This window comes from Plecotus auritus, assembly GCF_963455305.1.
Source record: "Plecotus auritus genome assembly, chromosome: 7".
In the NCBI taxonomy this organism is placed as follows: Eukaryota; Metazoa; Chordata; class Mammalia; order Chiroptera; family Vespertilionidae; genus Plecotus; species Plecotus auritus.
In genome coordinates this window covers 19,284,479-19,310,046 of record NC_137774.1, presented here as the reverse complement: position 1 = coordinate 19,310,046, position 25,568 = coordinate 19,284,479, and the positions used below count along the sequence as shown (strand labels likewise).

Here is a 25,568-nt window from a genome sequence, read left to right as displayed (position 1 = left end):
CAGTAATATTTCAAAGCAAAATAAAGAATTCTTACTTGTGAAGTGCTTGTAGTTCCTCCAGAGGCTGTGGTATTGGGCCTAATTGTGACTGTTGCTGTCCTGGGCTGGAATGAAGTAAATGTTTGCTGACTTGTACCTGTGCTTGATGGAATGATACCCAGGACTTTTTGCTGTACTTGAACAACGCCTTAAAAAAAAAGATAAAGTAATTAACAACTGCCCCTTTAACAAAAAGCAATAGCTGTTGCTCAGTTTCTGGGGAGAAACTATGTGTGGCAGGGTTTTACAGTGGGCTACACAGAATGTGAGATCCGAGGACTGAAATCAGTGAAAAGGAAATGAAAAATGATGGCAACGGGATGATCTGGCAAATGTGAATTAAAACTCTTCACATTTCCCTTACCTCCTTGTGTTGCTGGCACATTTACAGCGACAATCTTGCTGTTTGCAGGAAGTGGCAGTTTGGTAATTACTTTTCCTGCCATAGTGACTGGATTGCCTGTAATTTGGAACGTCTGACCTGTGCTGGCAATGGTTGTAGCAGATGTGGCAGCTGTACTGGTGGCTAATAGGGTATAAGACATTTAATAAGCTTTACATTTAAAATAACCAGCAACGTAGTGACTTCTAGGAAGGGCACCAATGCATGAACTGCAGTTCATTTTGTATTAAAAAAAAAAAAAAAAAAATTCCTCTCCACTCAAAGTGAACTATGTAAATGTTGAAAGTGAAATAATGTAAGAGAGGAGTTTTGCTAATGTAATATTATGGATATTATCTGTAACAAACTAACGGCTAGGCTACAGCTTGTTTGCTCAATCTGCTGCACAAGAAAAATAATTTCCAAAGAAATGTTTTATTTCAGTAGGTAATCGATTGCAATTCTTTTTCTTGAATGAAAGCAATCTTTTATTTAATCACAGTTGTGTACCTGAATTTGACTGGCCTTGCTTAACCCATGTAGCAAAGGTCTGATGGAAGTTCTTGTTCTGCTGGAATGTTACTGTAGCTGGAGATCCAACTTTAGTGGTTAGTACCATTTTAGTTCCAGTTGTAACTGAGCCACTTAAGGGGGCCACCATAACTTTCTGTGCTGGAGAGATGGTACTAGTCGTATTGTTTGTTGGGGAAGTCGTGGAAGCTGAAATTACTGTAGATTTCTGCTGTTCCAACCGTTTCTAGAAAAGTCAGGGAGAGAAAACATGAACCAAAATAGTTCTAAATAAAAACAATAATATTCTGCAAGAAGTCCACCTAGAATTTCTCCCAATCTAAGAAACTGTACCATATTTCAAAAATATTTTACTTTTGAAAATATGCCCATATAAATTTACCTGGAATTTAATTCCTTGATGAAAATATTTTTATGACTCTAAGTCACATATATTTTATTAAAAGTAGTTTTTCATAACAAAAAATTAAAAACTATCAAGTTTTTTCAGCTTATACAAATGTCCAGGCTTTCAGAGTGAAAATAATAGACATGGGTAATCTTACCAGACACAGAAATGCTGCTCAGCAGTGGTTATTTAGAGAGGATAACAAATACTACTAAGTGTAAAAGGTTTCTGGTTTACCATAATGTTAATTTATCCAATCATAAAAAACATGTCAATATTCAAACTATTCAAGATGGCAAACCTGCAATTAAGCAAGCTAAAAATTATACAACATTTTTTCTAGATTTATTATTTTTGAGTTCAAATATTTTTACAGAAAAATACTTTAGACTATTCTGTATAGACTGGTATAATCTCATCTTTCAGATATTAGTCATTAAAGACAATTTGTGTACATTTTATCATATATTGATGACATTTCCTGACAGCTTACAAACTTGATGGTGGTAAGCTTACACATATAAAAGAACTAGTGGCCTGGTGCATGGATTCGTGCACCGGTGGGGTCCCTTTGCCTGGCCTGCAAGGGATCGGGCTGAAAACGACTCCCACATTCCCCAAAGGGTCCCAGATTGCGAGAGTGCACAGGCCAGGCTGAGGGACTCTACCAGTACATGATCGCGGCCAGGGAGGGACCGCAGGAGGGATCCAGGGCGTGTCCAGCCCATCTCACCTAGACCCTATTGGCTGGACCCCAGCAGCAAGCTAACCTACCTACCGGTCAGAGCGTCTGCCCCCTGGTGGTCAGTGTGCGACATAGTGACTGGTCAAATAGTCGGACACTTAGCATATCAGGCTTTTATTATATAGGACTAGAGGCCCAGTGCACGAAATTCATGCATGGGGGGGGGTGTGTCCCTCAGCCCAGCCTGCACCCTCTCCAATCTGGGACCCCTCGAGGGATATCCGACTGCCCAGTGGGATCAGGCCTAAATGGGCAATCAGACATCCCTCTCACAATCCAGGACTGCTGTCTCCCAACTGCTCGCCTGCCTGCCTTCCTGATTGCCCCTAACCGCTTCTGCCTGCCAGCCTGATCACCCCCTAACCACTCCCCTGCCAACCTGTTTGCCCCTAACTGCCCTCCCCTGCAGGCCTGGTCACCCCTAACTGTCCTCCCCTGCAGGCCTGATCACCCCTAACTGCCCTCCCCTGCAGGCCTGGTACCCCCAAACTGTTCTCCCCTGCAGACCCAGTCACCCCCAACTTCCCTCCTCTACCAGCCTGGTCACCCCTAACTGCCCTCCGCTGCAGGCTTGATCGCCCCCAACTGCCCTTCCCTGCTGGCCATCTTGTGGTGGCCACCTTGTGTCCACATGGGGGCAGGATCTTTGACCATATGGGGACAGCCATCTTGTGTGTTGGAGTGATGGTCAATCTGCATATTACTCTTTTATTAGATAGGATAGAGGTCTGGTGCACGGGTGGGGGCCAGCTGGTTTGCCCTGAAGGGTGTCCTGGATCAGGGTGGGGGTTCCTTTGGGGCGTGGGGCAGCCTGGGGGAAGGGCCTGTGGTGGTTTGCAGGCCGGCCACACACCCCGGCAACCCAAGCAGAGGCCCTGGGATCTGGGATTTATTTATCTTCTACAATTGAAACTTCGTAGCCTGGAGCGGAGCCAAGTGGCGGTAGCCATTTCTGTTGGGATTTATTTATCTTCTATAATTGAAACTTTGAAGCCTTAAGTGGAGGCCAAGGCAGGCCAGGGTGTGCGGAAAGCTTGGCTTCCTCCATCGCCGGGGGCAACCCTAGCCTCCTGCTCTCTCCAGCTCCATGGCTGCTGCCATTTCTGTTGGGTTTTATTTATCTTCTATAATTGAAACTTTGTAGCCTGGAGTGGAGGCCTGGGCCCGCCAGGGTGTGCAGAAAGCTTGGCTTCCTCCATTGCCGGGGAAACTCAAGCCTCCCTCCTGCTCTCTGTGGCCACAGCCAACTTGGTTGGGTTTATTTGCATATTCGCTCCTGATTGGCTTGTGGGTGTAGCAGAGGTACGGTCAATTTGCATATAACTCTTTTATTAGATAGGATGGGTGGCATGGATTACAAACCTGATGGCGGATACTTTACCTTCCTTAAATGTTCAGACCAACCCAATAACGTTGCTGGTATTGTGATTTAAAGATGAGGAAACTGAGACTCAGAGAGGTTATGAAACTGGCCCAAGGCCAGAGCTAGTTAATGGTAGTGCTGAGATCCAATTCCAATTCTGAACTATCTCCTGCCATTGGAAACCACTCACTAATGACATCACACCCAATCTTCTTAGGACCACATCCTCTATGCCTGAATATAACGTATTTCACATAATTTCCTCAGAAAAAAAGGAGTTCAGTTTTGGATATTTAGACATATCATCTGATTAAATTAATAAAAAAAGGAGGCAAAAATATTGAACACATATCTAGAAGTTATTTCCTGAGGCTAAATCTTCAAAATTAGATATGTTCACTATCTTTGTAAATAAGGATGTTAAAGAAATTTTTAAAAGTATATCATTAAGGTTACATTGTGGAGATGACAAGACACATGCATAAAATGAAAAACAAAAAACAACCACCACCAGCCAGTTTTTCTATGAATGAACAGAACTCAAAAGTGCCGTTATCTCAAAGTTTGATGTAAGTGAAGATAATGACCTATAGTAAACTGATACAAAAGATACCTAAGAATTTGAAAAAATGTTTTATAAAATGTGGGAGGGAAATGGTAGTTTGGAATGAGGAGCTAGTTAATATAAAATATAATTATTTTAAGTTATGTGTAACTTAAGTTAATGATATTCTAAATAGACATGTATCTATTTCATCTGTATCTTTAAAGCTTATAAATTCAAGTTTGCTAAAAAAGTTTTATAGTACCTCCTTAATAGAAAAAAGAGGCAATCATTCTTATGTGGGTCCCTAATATTCAGGCAATGTTTTCTTACCATTTCCATAGTTTTATGGTCATCAATTACAACAAACTCAGAATTTTAGTACAATTTGCTTTTCATAGAATAAAGAGATTTTATGGATTGGAATTCTACAGGAAAAAAAATTCCCTTTAGAAACTATCCACTAAATTATAAAGATAATAAATAAATCTTATTTCAAACATTGTACTCCAAATATGGATATTTTTTGCAAAACTACTGTTTGATGTAGCCACAGAGCTATTTTCAAGTGATGAAATTAAGATATATTTGAGATATCCTTAAAAAATAAAACTACACAAATGTATCATTACTATGCTTTCAGTGTGCATGAAATTGGCTAAAAATGTCAATTCATTGCCAGGTGGGACTGGTACCAACTCCCCCACCTGCTGGGCAGCCAATCGCTGCTGTTTGAGGTGAGCCTCCATTTGGGCCTTGAAGTCCTCTGCCTTCTTCTGTTCACTAACCTTAGCTTGTTGCTCAACTGCTTGTGCCTTTTCTTTCTCCACTCTGCAGGGGAAAAAAAAGAGAACTTATCAGAAAATACCTTATTAGGCATCTGCCATCTAATATTAAGTGAAATCTGGTTGACTTTTATATCATAAAGAGGTATCAAATTATTTTGATTTAAAAATAAAACACTTAAATTAAGATAATTAGAAACTCACAAGTGAATGAAGGTAAAACCAGGATATTAATAAATTATGTACTGCTAGTATTTGAAATCAAAAGGTAGAGTAACATCAGGACCCACTGAATAAACTATTAAGGGGGTAATTCTTTAATTCTGAAGTGATAAAATTTTCAAATATCTGATAACTTATTAGCCATTTCCTTACCTCTCAGCAAACGCCCTGATCTCCCATAATTCCAACTCTTCCTCTGCTACCCAAGTTTCAATAATAACAGGGCCAGTTTGCTTGGGTGTTTCTGGTCTCTTGGGCCGTAATGCACTTGATCGAAGGCCTTTCCTCTGGGGTGTAGGTGTTTCTTTGGAAAAGAAATCAGAGTATTTTAAGCAATATAGCTCCTAAAATTATAGTACTTCTGGCATCTCCTCTTATATATCATAAAAAGTAGGGATTGGCAAACTTTTTCTTGAAAAGCCAGATGGTAAGTACTATGTGGACCAGATGGTCTGCTACAACTTCTTAACTCTGCCTTTGTATCACAAAAGGAGCCAAAGATAATACATAAGTAAGTATGGCTGTGTTCCAATCAAACCTTATTAACAACAGCAGGTGGTTAAGGCTCATGGGCTATGATTTGCTGGCCCCAGATACAAAGGCCTATGAACCTTTCCACAGCCTGTTCCCTCTGCCTGGAACATTATTCTAGGCAGAGGGAACCCACCCCTCACTGGACCAATGCCTATTTATCCTTCAGAACCCAACATGGATACACTTCCTTCAAGAAGTACAGCTCATTCTTCCCACAGTTGGGCTGGGTGTCCTTACCATGTACAACTCTAGTAATCTGTATTTCCCTATCCAGGCACTGAAAAGGGGGACTTGAGAGTTATCAACATAACGAAGAGATCTGAAAACTATTAAGAACAGGCAAAATATCCTAATGATAAAATTTTCAAAATAGCCAAAACCGGTTTGGCTCAGTGGATAGAGCGTCAGCCTGCGGACTGAAAGGTCCCAGGTTAGATTCCGGTCAAGGGCATGTACCTTGGTTGCGGGCACATCCCCAGTGGGAGGTGTGCAGGAGGCAGCTGATCGATGTTTCTCTCTCATCGATGTTTCTAACTCTCTATCCCTCTCCCTTCCTCTCTGTAAAAAAAATCAATAAGATATTAAAAAAAAAATTTTTTTTTTCAAAATAAAAAGTAGGGAGAGACAAGCATTGAACCTTCCCATGTTTAGGGAACAAGAAGCGGCAGAATCAAAGGAAAGCAGCAGAAGGAAACCAAAACAGCAGCAGGGTCTGGGCTGTCCTAAGTGATAGAAGCCAAAGAAAAGTGAGTTAAGGAGATTGCAGTGGTTTGCATTGAAGGCTGTGGAGTAAAGACTAAAGACTGGTCAGGAGTACCTTCTTCTATCTGTGTCTCTCCCTATCATTTGCACTGTTCGAGGACATTTTAAAAAAATATTTTTTTATTGATTTCAGAGAGGGAGGGAGAGGGAAAGAGAGATAGAAACATCAATGATGAGAGAGAATCGTAGATTGGCTGCCTCCTGCACGCCCCATATTGGGGATGGAGCCCGCAACCCAGGCATATGCTCTTGACAGGACTCAAACCCGCGACCCTTCAGTCCACAGGCTGACGCTCTATCACCTGAGCCAAGCTGGCGAGGGACAGGACAACATTTTTAATTATACTAATATTTCATATCTACTAGGACAGGCAGCCCCTCATCACTGTTGTTTTAAAAAAGCTCATTTTTTCAGTCATTTATTCTCCAAGATGAACTTCTGAGTTAATTCAATCAATATTCAAAAATTAAATGTATACATTTGGGGAAAACTAACTTTTATAAAATAGTGTGTTTCTAAGAACAGCATTTTCCTTTTACTACTTTTTTAATAAGTTTTTTCATAAATATTTTATGCACATGTAAAATAAAATTATTGATTTTTGTTTATGTATCTTGAATCTGGACACCTTACTGAGCTCTTTTTAGTGTTCACAGTTTTGGTCCTCAAGTATATTATGATACTAATATAACTTTTCTTTGCTTCCTTGAGAATAGGAGCTGGATCTCATTCTTCTACTTATTTACCATCCAGTGCCTATTATGTGGGCTCTCTATAAATGTTTCCTGAATACTCCTCAGCCTCTCAGATTATTTCTACCCTGAACAAGGAAGTATTTTATAGTATCTTTAATCCTTGAGTCAACAAATCTTCAATGACCACTTATAGGTCAGTTGCTGCAGCAGGTGCTGGGACTACAGCAAACCAGGTGGACTTGGTGGTTACCCTCTTGGAGCATGTGGTCTGGTGTCAATCACTGTTCCACATTTTAATTATAAGAGGTGTTATTATAGCTTTTTGTACTCTTCCTATTCTTGGCACACTACCTATGGACATCAACATGTGGCTAGAGGAATTTTACTGTGTTTCTACTTAAATACAATTTTTAAAATTTAATAGTTTGTAATAAAAAATAATCTCTTTCAGAAGTTGACTAAAGAGTTAAAGAAACAATTATAATGAAACTTCAATTCATAAAAAATGTGGCTAACAGGTCAATAATGAAAGAACAGAATTATTTCTATCCCTTACCTTTTGGTGCTTCCGGAACTCCAATGGGGCAAATTATTTTCCTGATACAGTATTCAGACCGAATGCCATAAGGACCAACATCTCGTCTCTTAATTATTTCTGTTGTTGTGATTTCAGTTTCGGATGTTTCTATGGTGATTTAATTCACAAAGTATTAATAAGCAACTAAAGTATTTAGGTACAGCATCTGCTGCTTTAAAAGAAACACACATGAAACAAACTTTTGGAAGCATTTTATTAACGATCAAAGGAAATATCTGAAAATTTCTAAATTGAGCAAAATGCTGTTTGGGGCAGCTTAGTTCCTGGTGGCCAAACTCATCCAAAATAATAACACTAGGGGAGAGGCAGCAAGCACAGAGTTTGAACTGTCCCAGTTTAAATGATTTATACTCTATAACAGCAATTTTTAATTTTTTTCATCTCATGGCACATAAACTCATTACTAAAATTCTGCAGCACACCAAAAAATATATTACGTTTTTTACCAATCTAACAACAAAAATAGGTATAATTTGATTCATTCACACTGATGGCTTTTGCTGTGTTGGCTGTTGTCGTTTTTTAATTTGACAATCTACGGGAAAGGAGAGCAGTCCCCCTGACTTCATAGTCAGGTATTGCATGTTTTAAAAATTCTTGTAGCTCACCAGTATGCCTCAGCACACCAGCTGAAAATCACTGCTCTATAATATAAATCTCTTTTAAAAATTCAGACTGGTTCATATATAAGTGACTCACCTTATAATTTGAAACCTCCTTCCCTGCCCCCAGGATTTTCTAGCATGTGCTGACAAACTTTAGCAAAGCTGTATTTTTAACACATAAGCACTGTATTTTAATAAGTATCAGATATACTTAAAATCAAGCAAACTGTCAAGTGATTTTCTCTTTAAGTTTAAACTAGAAAATCAAAAACCCTTACCTGTGCGAGTGGTCCCTCCTCCCGGAGGAGCCTTGGCTGCCATGTCATCCCATCTCAGACTTGCCCACAGTAAGCGTAACATGAGGCTCACTCCAGCTAAGGACTTCACAGTCTGGAGTCTATACCTGAAAGAAAAACCCAAGAAGTACCTATATATGTTCACACACACACTATTAAACTGAAGGACTATTTCTTGTCCTCATTCAATATTTATAATATGGCTTTGTAAACAATTTGGCTATTATATGTCCCTTAATAAGAAATGTTTTTGTTCCTAGGTACAACATGCATCTAACAATTTAAAAAGGATCGGTAGTCACTTCAAATGATATCTGTGCAAAAAGCATGCTTCACTGTATGATAGATACAGCAACAATTTATGAAGATCTTATCAATTTAGCCTAATCTCAAAATAAGTGTTAGGAAATTATGAAGAAGATCAAATATAGAGAATTAAATTTTGAACTCGCAAAATTTTCCAAATAAGACAGAAAATTTTGTGTCCAAGTGGTGGCTCTGCAAAACATGAACTCCTGAATGATGAATATTGCCAACACTAATAACACTTTAACATTAGTATAGTTTTGGAATCCTAATATAATGAATAATAAAAAAGGACAATATTGTATTAGTTACTAATCAGGAGATAGAGTAACCTCTTTTTTTTCTTCTTAAAAAAACACATTTCAAAACAAATTTACAATTGTAATGAATATCATGTTTTAAAATGGAATTAACCATAAAACATTTTAAAGCAGGCCGAGGCTGTCAATTCTCTATCAGTAATCTTTGAGTAATTAAATACTTTGTTGACATTTCCACACACTTAAATGAATACAAGGTTGATTGCAATGTAGAGAAAACTTGCACAATTTAAATAATTTCCTCCTCTTACAGAGGTAGACAGTAAATCTTAGACAGTTTGGAAGGCAATGCTTTCTATTCTTAATGTTAAATTGGAAAAGTGAAAGATGTGACAAAGGGAAAGCTCGAGCCAAAAAGTTGCTGCAACTTAATTTCCTATCTCCACCTGTGACACCATTATTTTATTCGTTGTGTTATCACCATGTGAATCCTCTGACCTGCACAGGAGAATTTTTTAATTAGTGGGCAAATGTTAACTAGTGCAGGGATGTCGTAGGAGGGAGGAAGTGTGTGTCACTTTTAGACCACATGCTATAGAAACGCCTTAGGAACTCTGGACTCACTATTTGAAAAGAGAAGTGTTTTCTCATGCTCTTTCTCCTTCCTCTAATCACTCTCTACAAACAACAACTTTAAAGCATCTATATTTTACAATGGAAACATCAGGTGGGGAAAACATCTCATGCATTATCAGCCTGTTCATTCATTTATTCATTAAAAAAATAAATTTGAGTGCCTTCTATGTGTAAGTGAAAGGAGCTGGGGACACATTAATGAATTATAATCTGTTGATGTGTCCCCCAGGAGCTGTAACAAAGAAAAGCACAGGTGAGGTGGGGAGGGCATCCGATTTGGCTCAGAGTTGTGGATCAGAGCTTTGTTTGTGACTCTCATATAAAAAGGATGTGGCGGTGGCTGACCGAAGGCAAGGGGCACACATATGCATGGGGGGAAATGTAAAAAAGCACACACTTCTTCCCCAAAACCATATCTGGTGTGCTATGGCTGGCAGGAAGGGGTGTAGATGTGCATCATGAGATGACGCTGGCATGAGAGAGAAAGGCAGAGCCAGAATGTGCTGTACCAAGTGGAAGGATTAAGGCAGAGACTCAAAGGCAATCTATATTAAGGCCTCTGAAATTTATCCAGTATTGGGTGGGTTGCAAAGGAAAGTACTTCTCATAGAGGAGATGGACAGGGGACAAATACTTTCTCCTCAGCCCGGCAGTAGTTAACAAGTCCCCTTTAAATGTTTGCTAAGTTCAATCAGAATATTCACAGGATAGACCTGCATTTTAGAAGGGTCCATCTGGCAGCACTGTGAAGACAACTACTGGTTCAAAGTGATAATAAAACATGGAATCAGGGCCCAGGGAAAAGAGAGGAAGGAATGGACAGTAGAGGGGAAAAGAAGCCCTAATGAGTAGATGAGACAAGTTTCACTTATTCAATATGGCTCAGCCTTAACATTAATCAAGATTGAACATGCACCTTTGCCATTCTTATCTCCTACTCTAAACATCAGACATATTTTATTCAAGTGTAAGTATAAAAATGCATTTCACATGCATGTTTTTTATAGCTATACATTTTCAAAAAAATTGCATTCTAAATAAATAATTTACATATTCACCCATGCCTGTTAGACAGAAGGGATTATGTTTCTTTCAACTTTAGCAAATTAAGATGTTAGCATATATTTTGAAGGCAGTATCTGTTTAAAATGTACAGGAAGGTATTTCCTTCCATTTAAAAATGAGGAATTAACTAAACAGATACAAATTGTGCCCAGAGTGCATATTAAAACATAACAATACAGGGCTCCTGAAACCCAGTCGTGCAAAAAAGGGCCCTGGGCAACACTTGAGCAGAACTGGTCCAAAGAAAATGCTTCCCAGTTGAGCCTACCTTCCATTTCATAATAGAAAAAGGCAGAAAGATTGGCCTCCACCACTGCCAGGTCATTTTAATTAAAGTATTTGTACACAGTAACTTTTCCAGTGGGAAAGAAGTTACCTGCAGGACAGTCAAGGATACACTTTGGGACCGCTCTCAATGAAGAAAGCAGAAAAGTGCAGAGTAATCCTACAAATCCATGAACTGTAATGAAGAGTTCCTTGATTCCCTGCAGGATTCTGCAAATCCTTCATTGCAGGCCCTGCAGAGAAATTGTACTTTTCAGCTGTCTCTATTGAATGTGTAATGGAGTGATGATATTTTAATTCAAATCAAAAGATGAGTTATAAAAACTTGGTCAAACCAACTATGCCTGATCATATTAATAAGTTAATTCCTTTATAGAGGGTATTCATTCACATTCTTTTTTTGGTCTTTTATGAAACTGTCATATAGAGGAAACAAAAAAACCCCATGATTTTTAACTTTAAGAAGCTGGGACCATATTAAAGATACACAGAAATGAAGCCTGCTCAGTAACTTGCAGAAGTAATCAACTTCAGGATCCTAACAAAATGTAACTGCAAAACTGAGATCCTTCCTAATTTCTGAGTATGGCCCATAGAACTCTTTTTGTTTAAGTTCCATCCTTTTCCACTGTAAGGGTATACAGAAAAAAAAGACAAGGAAATGAAAAAGGACAAAGCAAGGATAAATATGTGAAATGTGATATAGCAGATCAAGTACTGGGCTAGGATTTAAGAAAACCAGGCACTATTTCAAACTCGGTCCCTCTGTGGGCAGAGGCAAATTACCATACATACATAAAAGTCAGATCCTTTTCCAAAATAAAACGTTTATGATCTCACACTACATACTTATGACTCATCCCCAAAGCTTATTTCTGGGCATAAAAAAAATCCCTAAGCAATCTCAGAGACTACCTTTACTCACATAAATAAGAGTACTCCAGAACAAATGTTTATTATACAAATAAATCACATTATGAAGATTTCCACATAATGAACCTTAATGTAATTTATAGGCAAGTTTCCCATGTCTTATGTTTTTATGAATTATCTAACAAAAATAAAATACATTTTTATCTACAATTAGGAATCCGTGTAAGCGGAGGGCTGACTGAAGTTATACACAGATTTTTGACCACAAGAGTGTTCAGTGCCCCAACCCCCAATTGTTCAAGGGTCAACTATACACACATTCCAGAAAGTGGGTGATTATCCAATTCTGTGATAATCTCATTCCCAGAGCACACACATGGCAATAATTTGGAAAGTTAGACCACAAAAACTGTGTTTCTTTGGTTTTGTGAAAATGTCCATTTTCATTTTAAAGGATTCCCTTACAGATTCAGTCTTTAAATATATGCTTCCCTGCCTTTTCTCTATTCTCTCTCTCTTTTTTTTTAAAGGGGTATTAGATAATTCTTTTAAACTTCCTCCCTTCCCCAAATACATTTTAAAGTACATACCTCCAAGTGATACCGAAGGTTGGTCTAGGAGAAGGATATGGCCATATATCCAGGGCAGGTTTAGCGTTATAATTAAAATAAGGGACTTCTCGGATTCCTCCTTTTCTGGCCAACTTTTTTAAGTCATCATTAGGCAAAACAAATATGCTCTTCTTGCTGCTCTTGGTGAGAAACTTTCTATAGGATGGTAGAGCTGTACCTGAACGAGTCTTCTTGGGTCTTGAAAATTTCATGAGTTTCACTTTGTCTCTTGTGGAATATTCTTTGCTCACAGTCATAGATGTTACCAGAGTGCCTCCTGCAGTGGTCAGCGAGTCGGTCACTGTTGTGGTGACCACCGTTTTGCTCTGCTCCTTCACAGAGATGATGTCCACACTGCTGCCCGGGGAAGGTGTGGAAAGCTTTGTTACTGTTGTAGTAGTGGTTGTGACAGTAGATTTGGCACAATTTTCTGTGGAAGAGACCAAAGTTTGCTTATCACCTTTTGCGACTTTGATTACAGTTTTTGACTCTGTGGCCACTGTGGATGTCATGGTAGTGACTTCAGTGATGACTGTTTTTCTTTTAAAATCTCCATTGACATTTTCATCTTTGTTGGTGGGCAGGCCATTTTCATCAATAAAATCATTACTGAGGTTAGATTCCTCTCCAGAAGTAATAGGTGATGGAGAAACTTTCTTAACTTCTGAGGTTTCAATTTCCATATCTTCCACCTGATTCACTGCACTGCTTTCTGGATATGGGGGTGGTGTGGTAGTTTGTGCTCTCTCACTCTCTCTGGTTAAGGGCAGGGTTTCTAGGCCATCTTGGTAGTCACGTTCAGAATCTGAAGATCTCAGTGAACATGATTTTGTTTCCAAGTTGTTTCTTTCATTAAAATCTTCCATGACGACATCACCATTCATGAATGGTTTTACAGATTCTTTAACAGTCAAAGATTTGATATCATTTTCAGGAATTGCTTTATTTATATTATTAACCTTTGGTTCAACGTCACCACTTACTACTTTACTCTCAAAGATTTCTTTCAAGCATTCACCTTTCAAATATACTTTAGGTTTATTATCTTTTCCATTTATTTGAAAAGTACTTGCTTTCTGTCCTTTCTTTTCAGACTCTCGATTTTCATTATTCTTTTTGTCAGTGCTACTTTTTAGACTTATTTGATCAATACATTTATTAACTGGTCTCTCCTCTAATTTTTGTTCTTGACTTGTTTTTTTACCATTTGTTTCAGTTATCTTACCCTGAAGCCTGTCATCACATTTTCCAGTGGACTTATCTGAAACAAAGTCACATTTCAATGGTTCCATGCCTTCAATACCTTGTTCTTGAGTTATGAACTGCTCAGAAACACTGTCATTGCTATTCTGAACAATCATATCTTCTTCACTGTCTTGAATAGATATAGTATCAGAACTATTTTCCAAAGTGCTGTTATATTCAAAGTGACATCCCAATTTTCCTTCAAAGTCCATTGCTTTTGACAGAGATGAGATGTCTCTGTCAGTGCTTTTAGATACTGATGGAAATAAAGGGCTCTGGGAAGGAGAAACAATTGTGTTATTATTCTGCTGTGTGAGTAGTTTTTTGTTCTTAGAAATCAAAGTACCAATTTCATCTGCACTGGCTAATTTAAAGTCATCAGTGAGAAAATCACTTCCTTTTGTTTTAATCTTACTGGATTCCAAGCCTTTACTGGTTGGTTCAGAGAGCCTCTCATCTATGTCATTTCCAACAGAATTTTGTTTCTGACAGTCTGTCTCTGGGCTCTGAATGGAGACGTCCTCTAACATTTGATCTTTTGGATAAAGTTTACTTGTGGTATGATCAGGATCACTGATTCCTAGAATTGAGGAATCACTTTCTGAGCATTCCTGAATAAAGTCTTCAGATTTATCATTACTTGCATTAGAACTTTGTTCTTGTCTAAGCAAGTCTCTTTGACTCCCTTCTTTTACTTTTGTTATTACTGGTGACTCAGAAAGACTTTTCAAAGAACTTGTAGAGGTCTTTCCTGCACCCTTAATTCCACCCTCCAACTTCATTTTTTCAAGTCGCTGTTTTTCTTCCAGTGTAAACTGTTTAATTCTCCTTTCAAGAAGTCCATCTAGTTTGGATGACTTAATTTTCTTTTTATAACTAGTCCTTAGATGAAAACCCTCACTGACATTGACCACATCTACTTGAGAACTTTCCTGACAGTTTATATGGGACTCTGTTTTCACATCATCATCTATTTCCATTGGCTCTTCCTTAAAGGATCTATCATTGTCAGAATCTAAGTCTTCTTTTATATCTGTAAAACAAAGACATGTATATAAGTGATATTTTTACTCTTAAAAGTATAATTCACGATAATATTTTTATTTTCTAATACATGATTAAAATAGGTTAACAGACAGGGCTAAATGTTATAAAAGGTTAAAAAAAAATCAATATATTCCAAATATTTAAATATTCTAATTCTTGGTATCTAAAAATGGTGGACCACTACAATGTAAAATTACTTGCTATATGATAGCTACTGCATACACCAGTACCTTCATGTAAGATCCTATGTAGAGTATCTAAGAGTTAAAAAATATTTTGCCCAGACAATGTGGCTCAGTGATTGAACGTCCACCTATGAACCAGGTCAGGGCACATGCCTGGGTTGCAGGCTCGATCCCCAGTGTGGGGATGTAGGAGGCACCCAATCAATGATTCTCTCTCATCACTGATGTTTCTATCTCGCTCTCTCTCCCTTCCTCTCTGAAATCAATAAAAATATATTAAAAAATATATCTTAAGGCTCATGCATTATCTAGCTTATCTTTTAAAAAACAACTTTTCACAAAACACAATATAAGCTCCTCAAAACATTTAATGTAGAATTATCTCATGACCCAGCAATTTCACATAAGTCCACATAAGAACTTACACACAAATGTTCATATCAGCATTATTCATAATATCCCCAAAGTAAAAAGGACACAAATGTCCATCAACTGATGAATGAATAAACAAAATGAGGCATATCCATATAATAGAGTATTTGAAAACTTTTTAAATGAAGGACTATTGATACACGCTACAACATGAATGAACCTTGAAAACATTATGTTAAGTGAAAGAGGCCAGTCACAAATACCACATATTACATGAATCCATTTATATGGAATGTAAAGATAGGCAAATCATAGAGACAAAAAGTAAATTACTGGGCTGGGGAGGGGGAAAAGGGAGAATTGGGAATGCTAATGAATATGGCTTTCTTTTTGGGGTCAAAAATATGTTCTAAAATTGATTGTGGTGATAGCCAAACAACTCTGTGAAATACTAAAAATCACTAAATTGTACACTTTAAATGGGTGAATTACAAGGCATAGGACTGTTTTAATTATCTATGAATATAAAAGCCTAAGCGACCATCGCAACCAAATGGACGACCAAACAGGCTGTGTGGGGCAACCAGGCCGGCAGGGGGGTTAGTGAGGGGCGACCAAACAATCAGGCAGCAGGCTGCGTGGGGCGACCAGGTTGGCAGGGGGGGGCAATGAGGGGCGAACAAACAACCAGGCAGCAGGTTGCGTGGGATGACCATTACGGCGGGGGGGGGGGGGGGGGGGGGGTTGGGGGCAACCAGGCCGGTGCGGGGGGTGGGGGGTGCTCTTGGGGACCATTAGGCCGGCAGGCAAAGTCGGTTAGGGGTGATCAGGCTGGCAGGGGGGGATAGTTAGGGGCGATCAGGCAGGCAGGCAGGTGAGCGGTTAGGAGCCAGTGGTCCAGGATTGTGAGAGGGATCCCAAATTGGAGAGGGTGCAGGCTGGACTGAGGGGGGATTCCCCTCCCGCCCCCATGCACAAATTTTGTGCACTGGGCTTCTAGTGTTATTATAAAAGAAACAATGCAGTACCTTTCCTGCTGTGCAAATTAGATACAGTGCATTTTTATCACCCCCAGGCTGACCTTCACATTGGACTCTCCTTACCTTGGTCCTTCTCAGTAATCTTTGAAATGTCCATTTCACTTTGGTCTGCTCCTCTTGCTGCACCTGAATCTTTTACCTCGTCTTTCTCAGGATCAGGCTCTGTTTTTATTTTTTTTGGACTTCGTGGGCTTTTTCTTCTATCTGATTCATCCATATTTTCATCCATATTAGTTTTGGCTGAAAAGAACCAAGTATATATTAATTACAAATATTTTTATTATTTGCAATTTAATATATCTAGTTTAGTGGAAATTATCAAGTACTTTCCAGCAATTTACTTCATTATTTTTAATTAAAAAAAAAAAAAAAAAAGGTTGACCCAGACAAGAAAAAAAGCTAAAGGAGCTCATCACCACCAAATCAGAAATGTCAAAGGGTTTTCTCTAAGGGAAAAAAAGACAAAAAATATGCACAATAAAATGACAATAAGTACATATCTATCAATAACTTGAACCTAAAAATCAAACTAAGCAAACAAGCAGAACAAAAACAGACTCAGAGATATAGAGAACACTCTGATTGTTGCCAGATGGGAGGGGCATTAGTAGAATGGGTGAAAAAGATGAAGGGATTACAGGGGTGGGCAAACTTTTTGACTCGAGGGCCACAATGGGTTCTTAAACTGGACTGGAGGGCCGGAACAAAAGCATGGATGGAGTGTTTGTGTGAACTAATATAAATTCAAAGTAAAGGAGCGGAGGGGAGAGCAAGAGAACCCTCCGCTCTTTCGGCTCCGCGGGCCGGATAGAACAGCCGAACAGGCTGGATCCGGCCCGCGAGCCGTAGTTTGCCCACGGCTGGATTAAGAAGTACAAATTGGTCCTGACTGGTTTGGCTCAGTGGATAGAGCGTCGGCCTGGGGACTGAGAGGTCCCGGGTTCGATTCCAGTCAAGGGCATGTACCTTGGTTGTGGGCACATCCCCAGTGGGAGGTGTGCAGGAGGCAGCTGATCGATGTTTCTCTCTCATCTATGTTTCTGACTCTCTATCCCTCTCCCTTCTTCTCTGTAAAAAATCAATAAAATTTAAAAAAAGAAAAAAAAAAGAAGTAGTACAAATTGGTTGTTACAGAATAGTTATGGGGATGTAAAGTACAGCACAGGGAATATAGTCAATACTATTGTAATAGCTATGTATGGTGTCAGATGTGTACAAGATTTATTGGGACAATTACTTAGTGAGTTATGTAAAGTCTAATCACTGAGGTATATACCTGAAATTATATAATAATGTATGTCAAATGTAATTTTAAAATGATTTAAAAATTGGGGAAAAAAAGATTTTAAAATGGGGGAAAAAACAACAAAAACTAACCAAATTAACTAAGTTGTTAGATACTCCCAGGAGGTGTTTAGGGAAGAGAGTAGGAGAGTCTGGGGTACTGTCATGGTCAGTGTCTCAGAGTATATGCGGTCTGTGAAAACCAACCCAAATGTATATCTGTGAGTTATTTTCTGTATGTTTATTATTCTTCAATAAAGTGTGTTTGTTTTTTTAAGTTGAAGATCCTATATATTCTTATATATTCCAGTGACCTAAAGCATAAAAGGAATGACTTCATTTTATGTGTGCTTTAGAAGCCTTCACATGTGAAACTATTTCAGCCTGTTCATTGACTCCAGAATGTTTGCATAGTGGTTTTTCAGACAGTGTGTTATAGAACCATATTAGAATTGGATAAATTTTCTTATTCCCCAGCAAAAAAAAAAAGTACATACACAAACTTTTATAATTAATTTCAATGGACTCATTGACTCCAAGTGAATAATATTTAATTCTGTATTACAGAATAAAAGAGAAATATCCAAATGCTATGTGTGGCCTTGCTTGAACCGGATTTACTGCCAAGGGTAAAAAGGCATCTTTGAGACAACAGGGGCAATGGCAGTATGAGCTAAGAATCAGACGATTAAGAAATATGTTAACCATTGTTAATTTGCTGAATGTGATAATGGCATGTGACCATGAAAAAAATCCGTTTTAGTTAGAGATACATATTGAACAAATTTAGTGAGTAACTTAATTTTTGGAATTTGCAGGGAAAAAGTGGGCAGTGACAACGGAAGAGTGATAGAATTTGATAATTATTGAAGAATGGTTACACGGGAATTCATTATTCTCTTCTCTCTTCTTTAGTGTAGTTTCAAATTTTCCATAAGAAATAAAAAAGAAACCCACAAAACAAAACTATTGTCTGGGTAAATATTCTTGGATCTTAGAGGCATTTTCTACCTTTTCTTTTCTTCTTCACTTGAACTAAAATATCTCAAGGATGTGGCAAGATGCACCTATTTTTTATTTAAATAAATGAATCCTTCCAGAAAGGTTTGAACAAGGATAGGAAAAAGAATGCAAAAAATACAGTCAGTACCTGTCAAAATAGCAGCATAGTGGTAAAAGAAGAAAAGCATCATCATACAAAAGGATGACGGGATGTGTCTGGACCCCACAGGTAACAAAAGAATAAAAAAAAAACAACTAAACTGATACCCTTTATTTTCAATGCTTCTTCAGTTATTGCAGAATTGCTGGGCAACATCTTTTCAATGGTTTCAAGTTGCTCAAAAAGAGTTTTATATGACAATGGTAATCCTGATATTTAAAACAAATAACTATAAAATACTTGGGGTTTCCCCCCTATTCAAGTCTTTTTGACGTGAACAATATTAATATACACCCATTACTGAAGTTGATAAATTAATGTGCAAAGCAAATGCACACAATCTGAGAATAGAGTAACATTAGAGTTAAGGAAACACACAGCAGCCAAACAAGGCAAACGCTCTATAGTCTTCTGGTGCTACGTCAAGTGTTCCCGGGACTACACTTATCTCTGCTAATCAACTCATCTGTGCCTCTACCACATGATCAGATTAGATTAGTCATTATAGGGACCAACAGTTTTGAGATTATAAACAGTATAATTTATACTGATTTATATAAATAGTACAAACATGTATTACTGCCTTCTCTGTGATTTCTACTCTATAGTTAAGCTAACAATATGTACTGCTGCTTTTTCTTTTTCTTTCTTTTTTTTTTTTTTTTAATCTTCATTGCTTTTATTTTTTTTGTACTGCTGCTTTTTCCCCTGCTAACACCTGGAAGGAAAGGCTCAAATGATGCTGGAAGACTAACTTGGTACCTGACTGTTAAGGCTCAGCATATGGACAATGGAAAATCCTATGTTAAGAAAGTGGATATAAAAGAAATTTGCAAAAGCCCAAATATTTTGCATATTTATAATGTGGACTTAATTTCAAGGTTAAACCAGGTCAGACAGAGTAAGAAAAAGCTCTCTAGAATTCTAAGTGTTACATGGGAAACTAGTGCAACAAAATGGTGTTAAAAAATGTAATGGGAATTATAATGGACATTTAGCCTGAATATAATCAGGTAATAATAGACTGGTAATAGAATAGAAAAATTCATTGAGAATGTGCAAGACTCTTCTAGTTTCCATAAAACAAATTCCAGTGGGTCTTATAAAATACATTAGTTTTTTACTATTAAAAGATAATTTCATGATAACTTTCCCAAATTAACAGTTTCGAAAATCTACCAGTCCAGGTTTCACTACAACCATTAACAAAAAAAAAACCAAAAAAAGCCAAATCAGTTAGCTAGATATGTGCATAGTACCTGACACTTATACCATAGACTTCATAGGAAAGAACATATCACATCATAAATCAGCAAATTATATTGCCTAGTGAAGAGACCTGCTTTTGAAAATCACTTAGGTAACAGAGAGAGAGAGGCTGGTAGAGTGCAAAAAGGGCAAGGGAAGCCAAGAGACATGGATTCCAGCCATATCACCTCGATCTAGTATAAACTTCAGTATTTCACTTAACATCTTCATGAAATAATCTGCTTGTGTAACATGAATTTCAATATATAAGGTTTATTTTTTTTTTCAAAAAAATATATTTTTATTTATTTCAGAAAGGAAGGAGAAGGAAGAGAGAGATAAGAAACATCAATGATGAGAGAGAATCACTGATCGACTCTGCCTCCTGCATGCCCCCCACTTGGGATTGAGCCTGAAATCTGGGCATGTGCCCTGACCAGAATCGAACCGTGACCTCCTACTTCATAGGTTGACGCTCAACCACTGAGCCACACAGGCTGGGCTCAATATATAAGGTTTCTTAAAAGGGCAGTCACCTCTATAGTTCTATGATTCTAAAGTCATTACCCAGTAGCATAAACTGAGTTAATCCCTCATTTAAGTGATAGTGTTACGGAAGTCTCTATCATTTCCTTTCTGGTTTTGTCATGTGCTGTAATGCTGAGGTTACCAGATGTATGATTCCTCAAGAAGTCAATTAGTAGTGAATTCAGAAAAAACAATTAGGTGGCTGAGTCCTTTTGCCGTTTTTTTTTTGTTTGTTTTTTTAAATAATACAAATTATATTCTATCATCTCTCATTAACTGAAATCCTAGGTATCAAAATCCTTTGAATAAAGGTAATTTTAAAATGTATCAAGCCCTAGCCAGTTTGGCTCAGTGGATGGAACGTCGGCCTGTGGACTGAAGGGTCCCGGGTTTGATTCTGGCCAAGGGCACATGCCCAGGTTGTGGGCTCGATCCCCAGTAGGGGGCGTGGCAGGAGGCAGACGATCAGTGATTCTCTCTCATCAGTGATGTTTCTATCTCTCTCTCCCTCTCCCTTCCTCTCTGAAATCAATAAAGAAATATATTTAAAAATAACAAAAAACGTGCCGAAACCGGTTTGGCTCAGTGGATAGAGCGTCGGCCTGCGGACTCAGGGGTCCCGGGTTCGATTCCGGTCAAGGGCATGTGCTGTGGTTGCGGGCACATCCCCAGTGGGGGGTGTGCAGGAGGCAGCTGATCGATGTTTCTCTCTCATCGATGTTTCTAGCTCTCTGTCCCTCTCCCTTCCTCTCTGTAGAATATCAATAAAATATATTTAAAAAAAAAAAAAAAAAAAAAAATAACAAAAAACGTATCAAGTTTGTAATAAACTACATTAGCAATTTTGAACATTCTATTAAATATTTCAGAAAAACTATTATCTTTATATATAAAAGCCAAGCAACTGGAATGCCCATATGACCAGAACGACCGGTCACTATGACACGCACTGCAGCGGCCAACCAGCCCAATCAGGACCCTGATCAGCACCCCCCAACCTCCCGTGGCCTCATCCCCCACCCCAATCTGGGGCAGGGCCAGCCAATCTCCTGCGTCCCCACCCCCCCTACCAGCCTGGCCTGATTGGCCCCCAACCACAAGCCGCTCAGCCAGAAGCCGGGCTCACAGCTGGTGAGCGCAGCGGCCGTGGTGGGAGCCTTTCCCACCTCCATGGCAGCGCTAAGGAGCAGCGAGCCAAGTGGTAAGGAACAGTGAGGAAAGTGGGCAGTAAGGAGCGAGGGGTCCCGGACTGTGAGAGGGCGCAGGCCGGGCTGAGGGACCCCCGCCCCAAGTGTATGAATTTTGTGCACCAGGCCTCTAAAGAAAGTACTATAAATCTATAAGAAATAATACAAATCAGAAACAATTATGCAGGAAAAATACTTCAATTACTTACTTCCTTCAAATGACTTCCTGTAATTCACATTAGTATTGCCTGGCAATTTAGGAACAAACCTATAGACGTGAGTTTTACTAATCCAGCTCCAACCACCATATCCTGTTACTCTGTATTCCTCTCCTTTTTGTTTCCAAACCTGTTGTAAATAAAAACATTCTGGTTAAACAAGAGAATTCTTATAAAGTACATGTGTGGCTCTATACATTTTTACCAAACAAAATCAATAGGCAGACAAATCAATTAAATTTATCCATCAATTTTATTTTCAGCAAGAATCAAAGATTTATGAAAAAAACTTCATTTTCCTTTCTGATATAAAAAATGTAACACAGCCCTGAGCGGTTTGGCTCAGTGGATAAGAGTGTCGGCCTGCGGACTGAAGGGTCCCAGGTTTGATTCCAGTCAAGGGCATATACCTTGTTTTTGGGCACATCCCCAGTAGGGGGTGTGCAGGAGGCAGCTGATCGATGTTTCTAACTCTCTATCCCTCTCCCTTCCTCTCTGTTAAAAAATCAATAAAATATATATATATTTAAAATATAACACAATTTTACAATTTTATGAAAATTTCAACTAATTGGTCTAATAACTCACCTATATTCTACTAAGATAAACCTATCCTTATAAAATTGCCAGAAAGATTATTTCATTCCAACTTTATGAAAAGACTATCAAAAGTAAAACAAACTATCAAGTACTCAAAGTTGCAGAATAAAAGTCTCAGAAATGGCGAACACTGTTTTAAAAATTGTTATGAAAAATTACCTGATGTTTAACTGGAAATGTATATTTCACCCACGTAGCTTGTTGCATTGTTTCTTCCTCTTCTTGTTTCTTCTCCTTTTTTTTGACTTTCTCTTTTTCTTCTCTTTCAATTGATGTCATCCTGTGTAACCTAAGAATATAAGAATACAAAGATAGGATTACATATAACTTTGAAAAACAATATAAAAAGAAAGTGCTGAAAATTAGGAAGACAAAAACAAACAATGATTAGATGTAATCCACAACCCAGACAACCCCAACACAGAAAAATAAGCAGATGTACAATTCCATAATAGGAAAAATCAAATAGTACGGAGGCAAAAACAAGACATGCTATGTTCCCCTTAAGAAACACTCATTTATAACTGATTCCTAAAATATTTCATGCATATACCAACCGTTACACAAAAGAGGTATTATATTACAAACACAACTACCTGGTTTTTAATCAATAAATAATTGCACTAGGAAATTTTTCCATACCGGAAGATACAGATCTTTTAAAGAATATACCACTACATGGATATACTATAATTAATCCAGTTCCCTATTAAAAGGAATACTTTATTTCTTTCTCCCCAAATAAGACCAACAAATCCAAAAACTTTTATTTTTCAACCAATATTTCTGATTGTATCTAACACTGGGAATTTTAAAGCCTTCACATGATCCACTAACACAGAATTCAGGCTTTCTACATACACAGAGAAAGGGGCCCACATGTCTCCTTCTTCTGGGCAAGGGGAAGGGCACAAATTAGGCATCACTAGGTATAGGACACAAGCCACACTTTTTTTTCAGGCCAAGAAAACAGGTATCACTGCACTCAGCAGTAAAGGGATGGGCAAGCCTGTGGTGAAACTCTACATTAAGGTGTTTAGACCAGCAGTCGTCAACTGGTGGTCCGAAAGGTTGGCGACCACTGTTTTAGACTATATGTTCATGAATGGAACTATTTTCTACAAACAGGAACATTAACCAAGACCTAAAGAGAGAAGCTCCTGTCTTTCTGAGATCTCCAGTGGTAGAATTGTTTGCATCAACCTCTACCCAGCTGTGGACTATTTCCCATGCACAGCCATGTGGAAAGAACAGAGATCTTTTGTCAGCATGTGGGGAGGAAGGTGCTAATAAGCTGTGAAAGAGGATTTAATTAATTATCTCCATTCCTAAACCCAAAACTCCCTACCTATCTTTAGGACCCCATAATCTAGCCTCCCTGAGGCTGATAGAACTCATGCTAACCCTTCCTTTTCTCACAGCTAATGGGAGGAGAGGAAAGGGAATGAATTCTCATCAGGACTAACTCTCTGAGTCAAATACCATCGAATTGCTATCAACCACTCTTGGAACCATGGAGTGGGGCAAGCTCTGTAAGGCAGAGAGCATGGTGGGTAACCCCGACAGCCTCAGCTCACCAGAGTAAGGAGGGAGTGACTTAGGACCATGTAGTATCTCTCAACAGTTTCTGTGGACTCAGCTTTAAACGCCTCTGCAAGGTCAGGTCCAGCACAGTAAATGTCCATCTTCACTTTCACTGACAGTGGCCAGGGACTGCGCACTGTGTGGGCAGAGCAGCAGTGCAGTGACACTCTAGGGGCTCATGGCTGAGCTGGACACTCAGCTTGTACGCTAGTGTTCACAGGAAACAGATCCATCTTCATCAAAGGCTTAACTTTGGCGGGGAAGCCAGGCCTGTAAGGTGGTATTGGAGCTCATCTGTGATGTTAGCTAAGCCAGAGTAAATTCTATTGTTCTCACTGCCACCAAAACAATCCTTAGGAGAAAAAGCAGCAACAAAGGAGCTCAAAAGGAGTTCAATTCCTCGTGGCTGGGCAGAAAGCTTGGCTACTGCTGCCAGCCTGGAGGCCCCAGGAAGGAAGTACCATCAGGCCGGACTGCACAAACTCCACCTGCTGCTCCACATTAGTGGGTGCACTGGTAGTAGATGTTCCTCCCACATGCCCCGTTCAAATGAGAGCCGGACCAGGAGTATGGACTGAGCTTCAACTCCACTCCCGATCTCCATGTGGTGCCCAGGGTTTTGTCCAGTGTGTGTTTGCTATGACAACCAAAGCTACAATAAGCAATGTTTTCTAGCTGTCCTGGTTAACTTGGGGAGTATCCCTCTCTGTCACCCAGTGCTGGGATAACTAAAACCCAAGGTTCATGCACTTAAAATGCTGACAGTGCCAAACTGCTCTTTAGAACTGTACACTTTACACTGCCATCAATTACAAAGCCACCTTGCTTCCCATACCTTCACTCAAGTTAGTACCAAACTTCTAAATTATTAGCCCCATTGAGAGATAAGAAATACTATCCCATTGTTTTTATTTACATTTCTTTAATTATAAGTAACCTTTTTTTTACATTTCTACTGGCCTTTCGTATTTATTTTCTGCATAATGCCTGTTCAAATCCTTTGTCTTGTCTGCACTGGACTATTAGTCCTTTTCATTTATAAAAATGTCTTTGTCAATTAAGGAAATTTTCCATTTGTAGTGCAAATATCTTTCCTCAGTTTGTCATCTGTCTTTTGAGTTTGATTACATTATTATTTTCCACTCAGAATTTTAAATACACATATCCACTCTTTTCCTCTATGGCATCTGGGTTTTATATCTGTTTAAAAAGAAAGTATCACAACAAAAACATAAATTAATTCATGGTTTCTTATTGAAGTTTTGTTTTTACTGTTATTCAGAGTTGTTGTTTTTTAATCTTCATTTATCTGAATGTGTTTGCTGAGGCAGAGATCGAGCTG

At 38.6% G+C, this 25,568-nt stretch overlaps 1 protein-coding gene across 1 annotated transcript in view; it reads right to left on the bottom strand.

The window, feature by feature from the left end:
• Window positions 1-25,568, bottom strand: part of BPTF (bromodomain PHD finger transcription factor) — a 114,754-nt gene that overhangs the window by 33,171 nt on the left and 56,015 nt on the right. Inside the window, 10 exon segments of the mRNA XM_080681331.1 lie at window positions 36-187; window positions 932-1,178; window positions 4,781-4,823; window positions 5,153-5,303; window positions 7,548-7,676; window positions 8,473-8,597; window positions 12,506-14,804; window positions 16,479-16,655; window positions 22,034-22,172; window positions 22,802-22,931. Of these exon segments, the coding sequence (XP_080537457.1) occupies window positions 36-187; window positions 932-1,178; window positions 4,781-4,823; window positions 5,153-5,303; window positions 7,548-7,676; window positions 8,473-8,597; window positions 12,506-14,804; window positions 16,479-16,655; window positions 22,034-22,172; window positions 22,802-22,931 (3,592 nt within the window).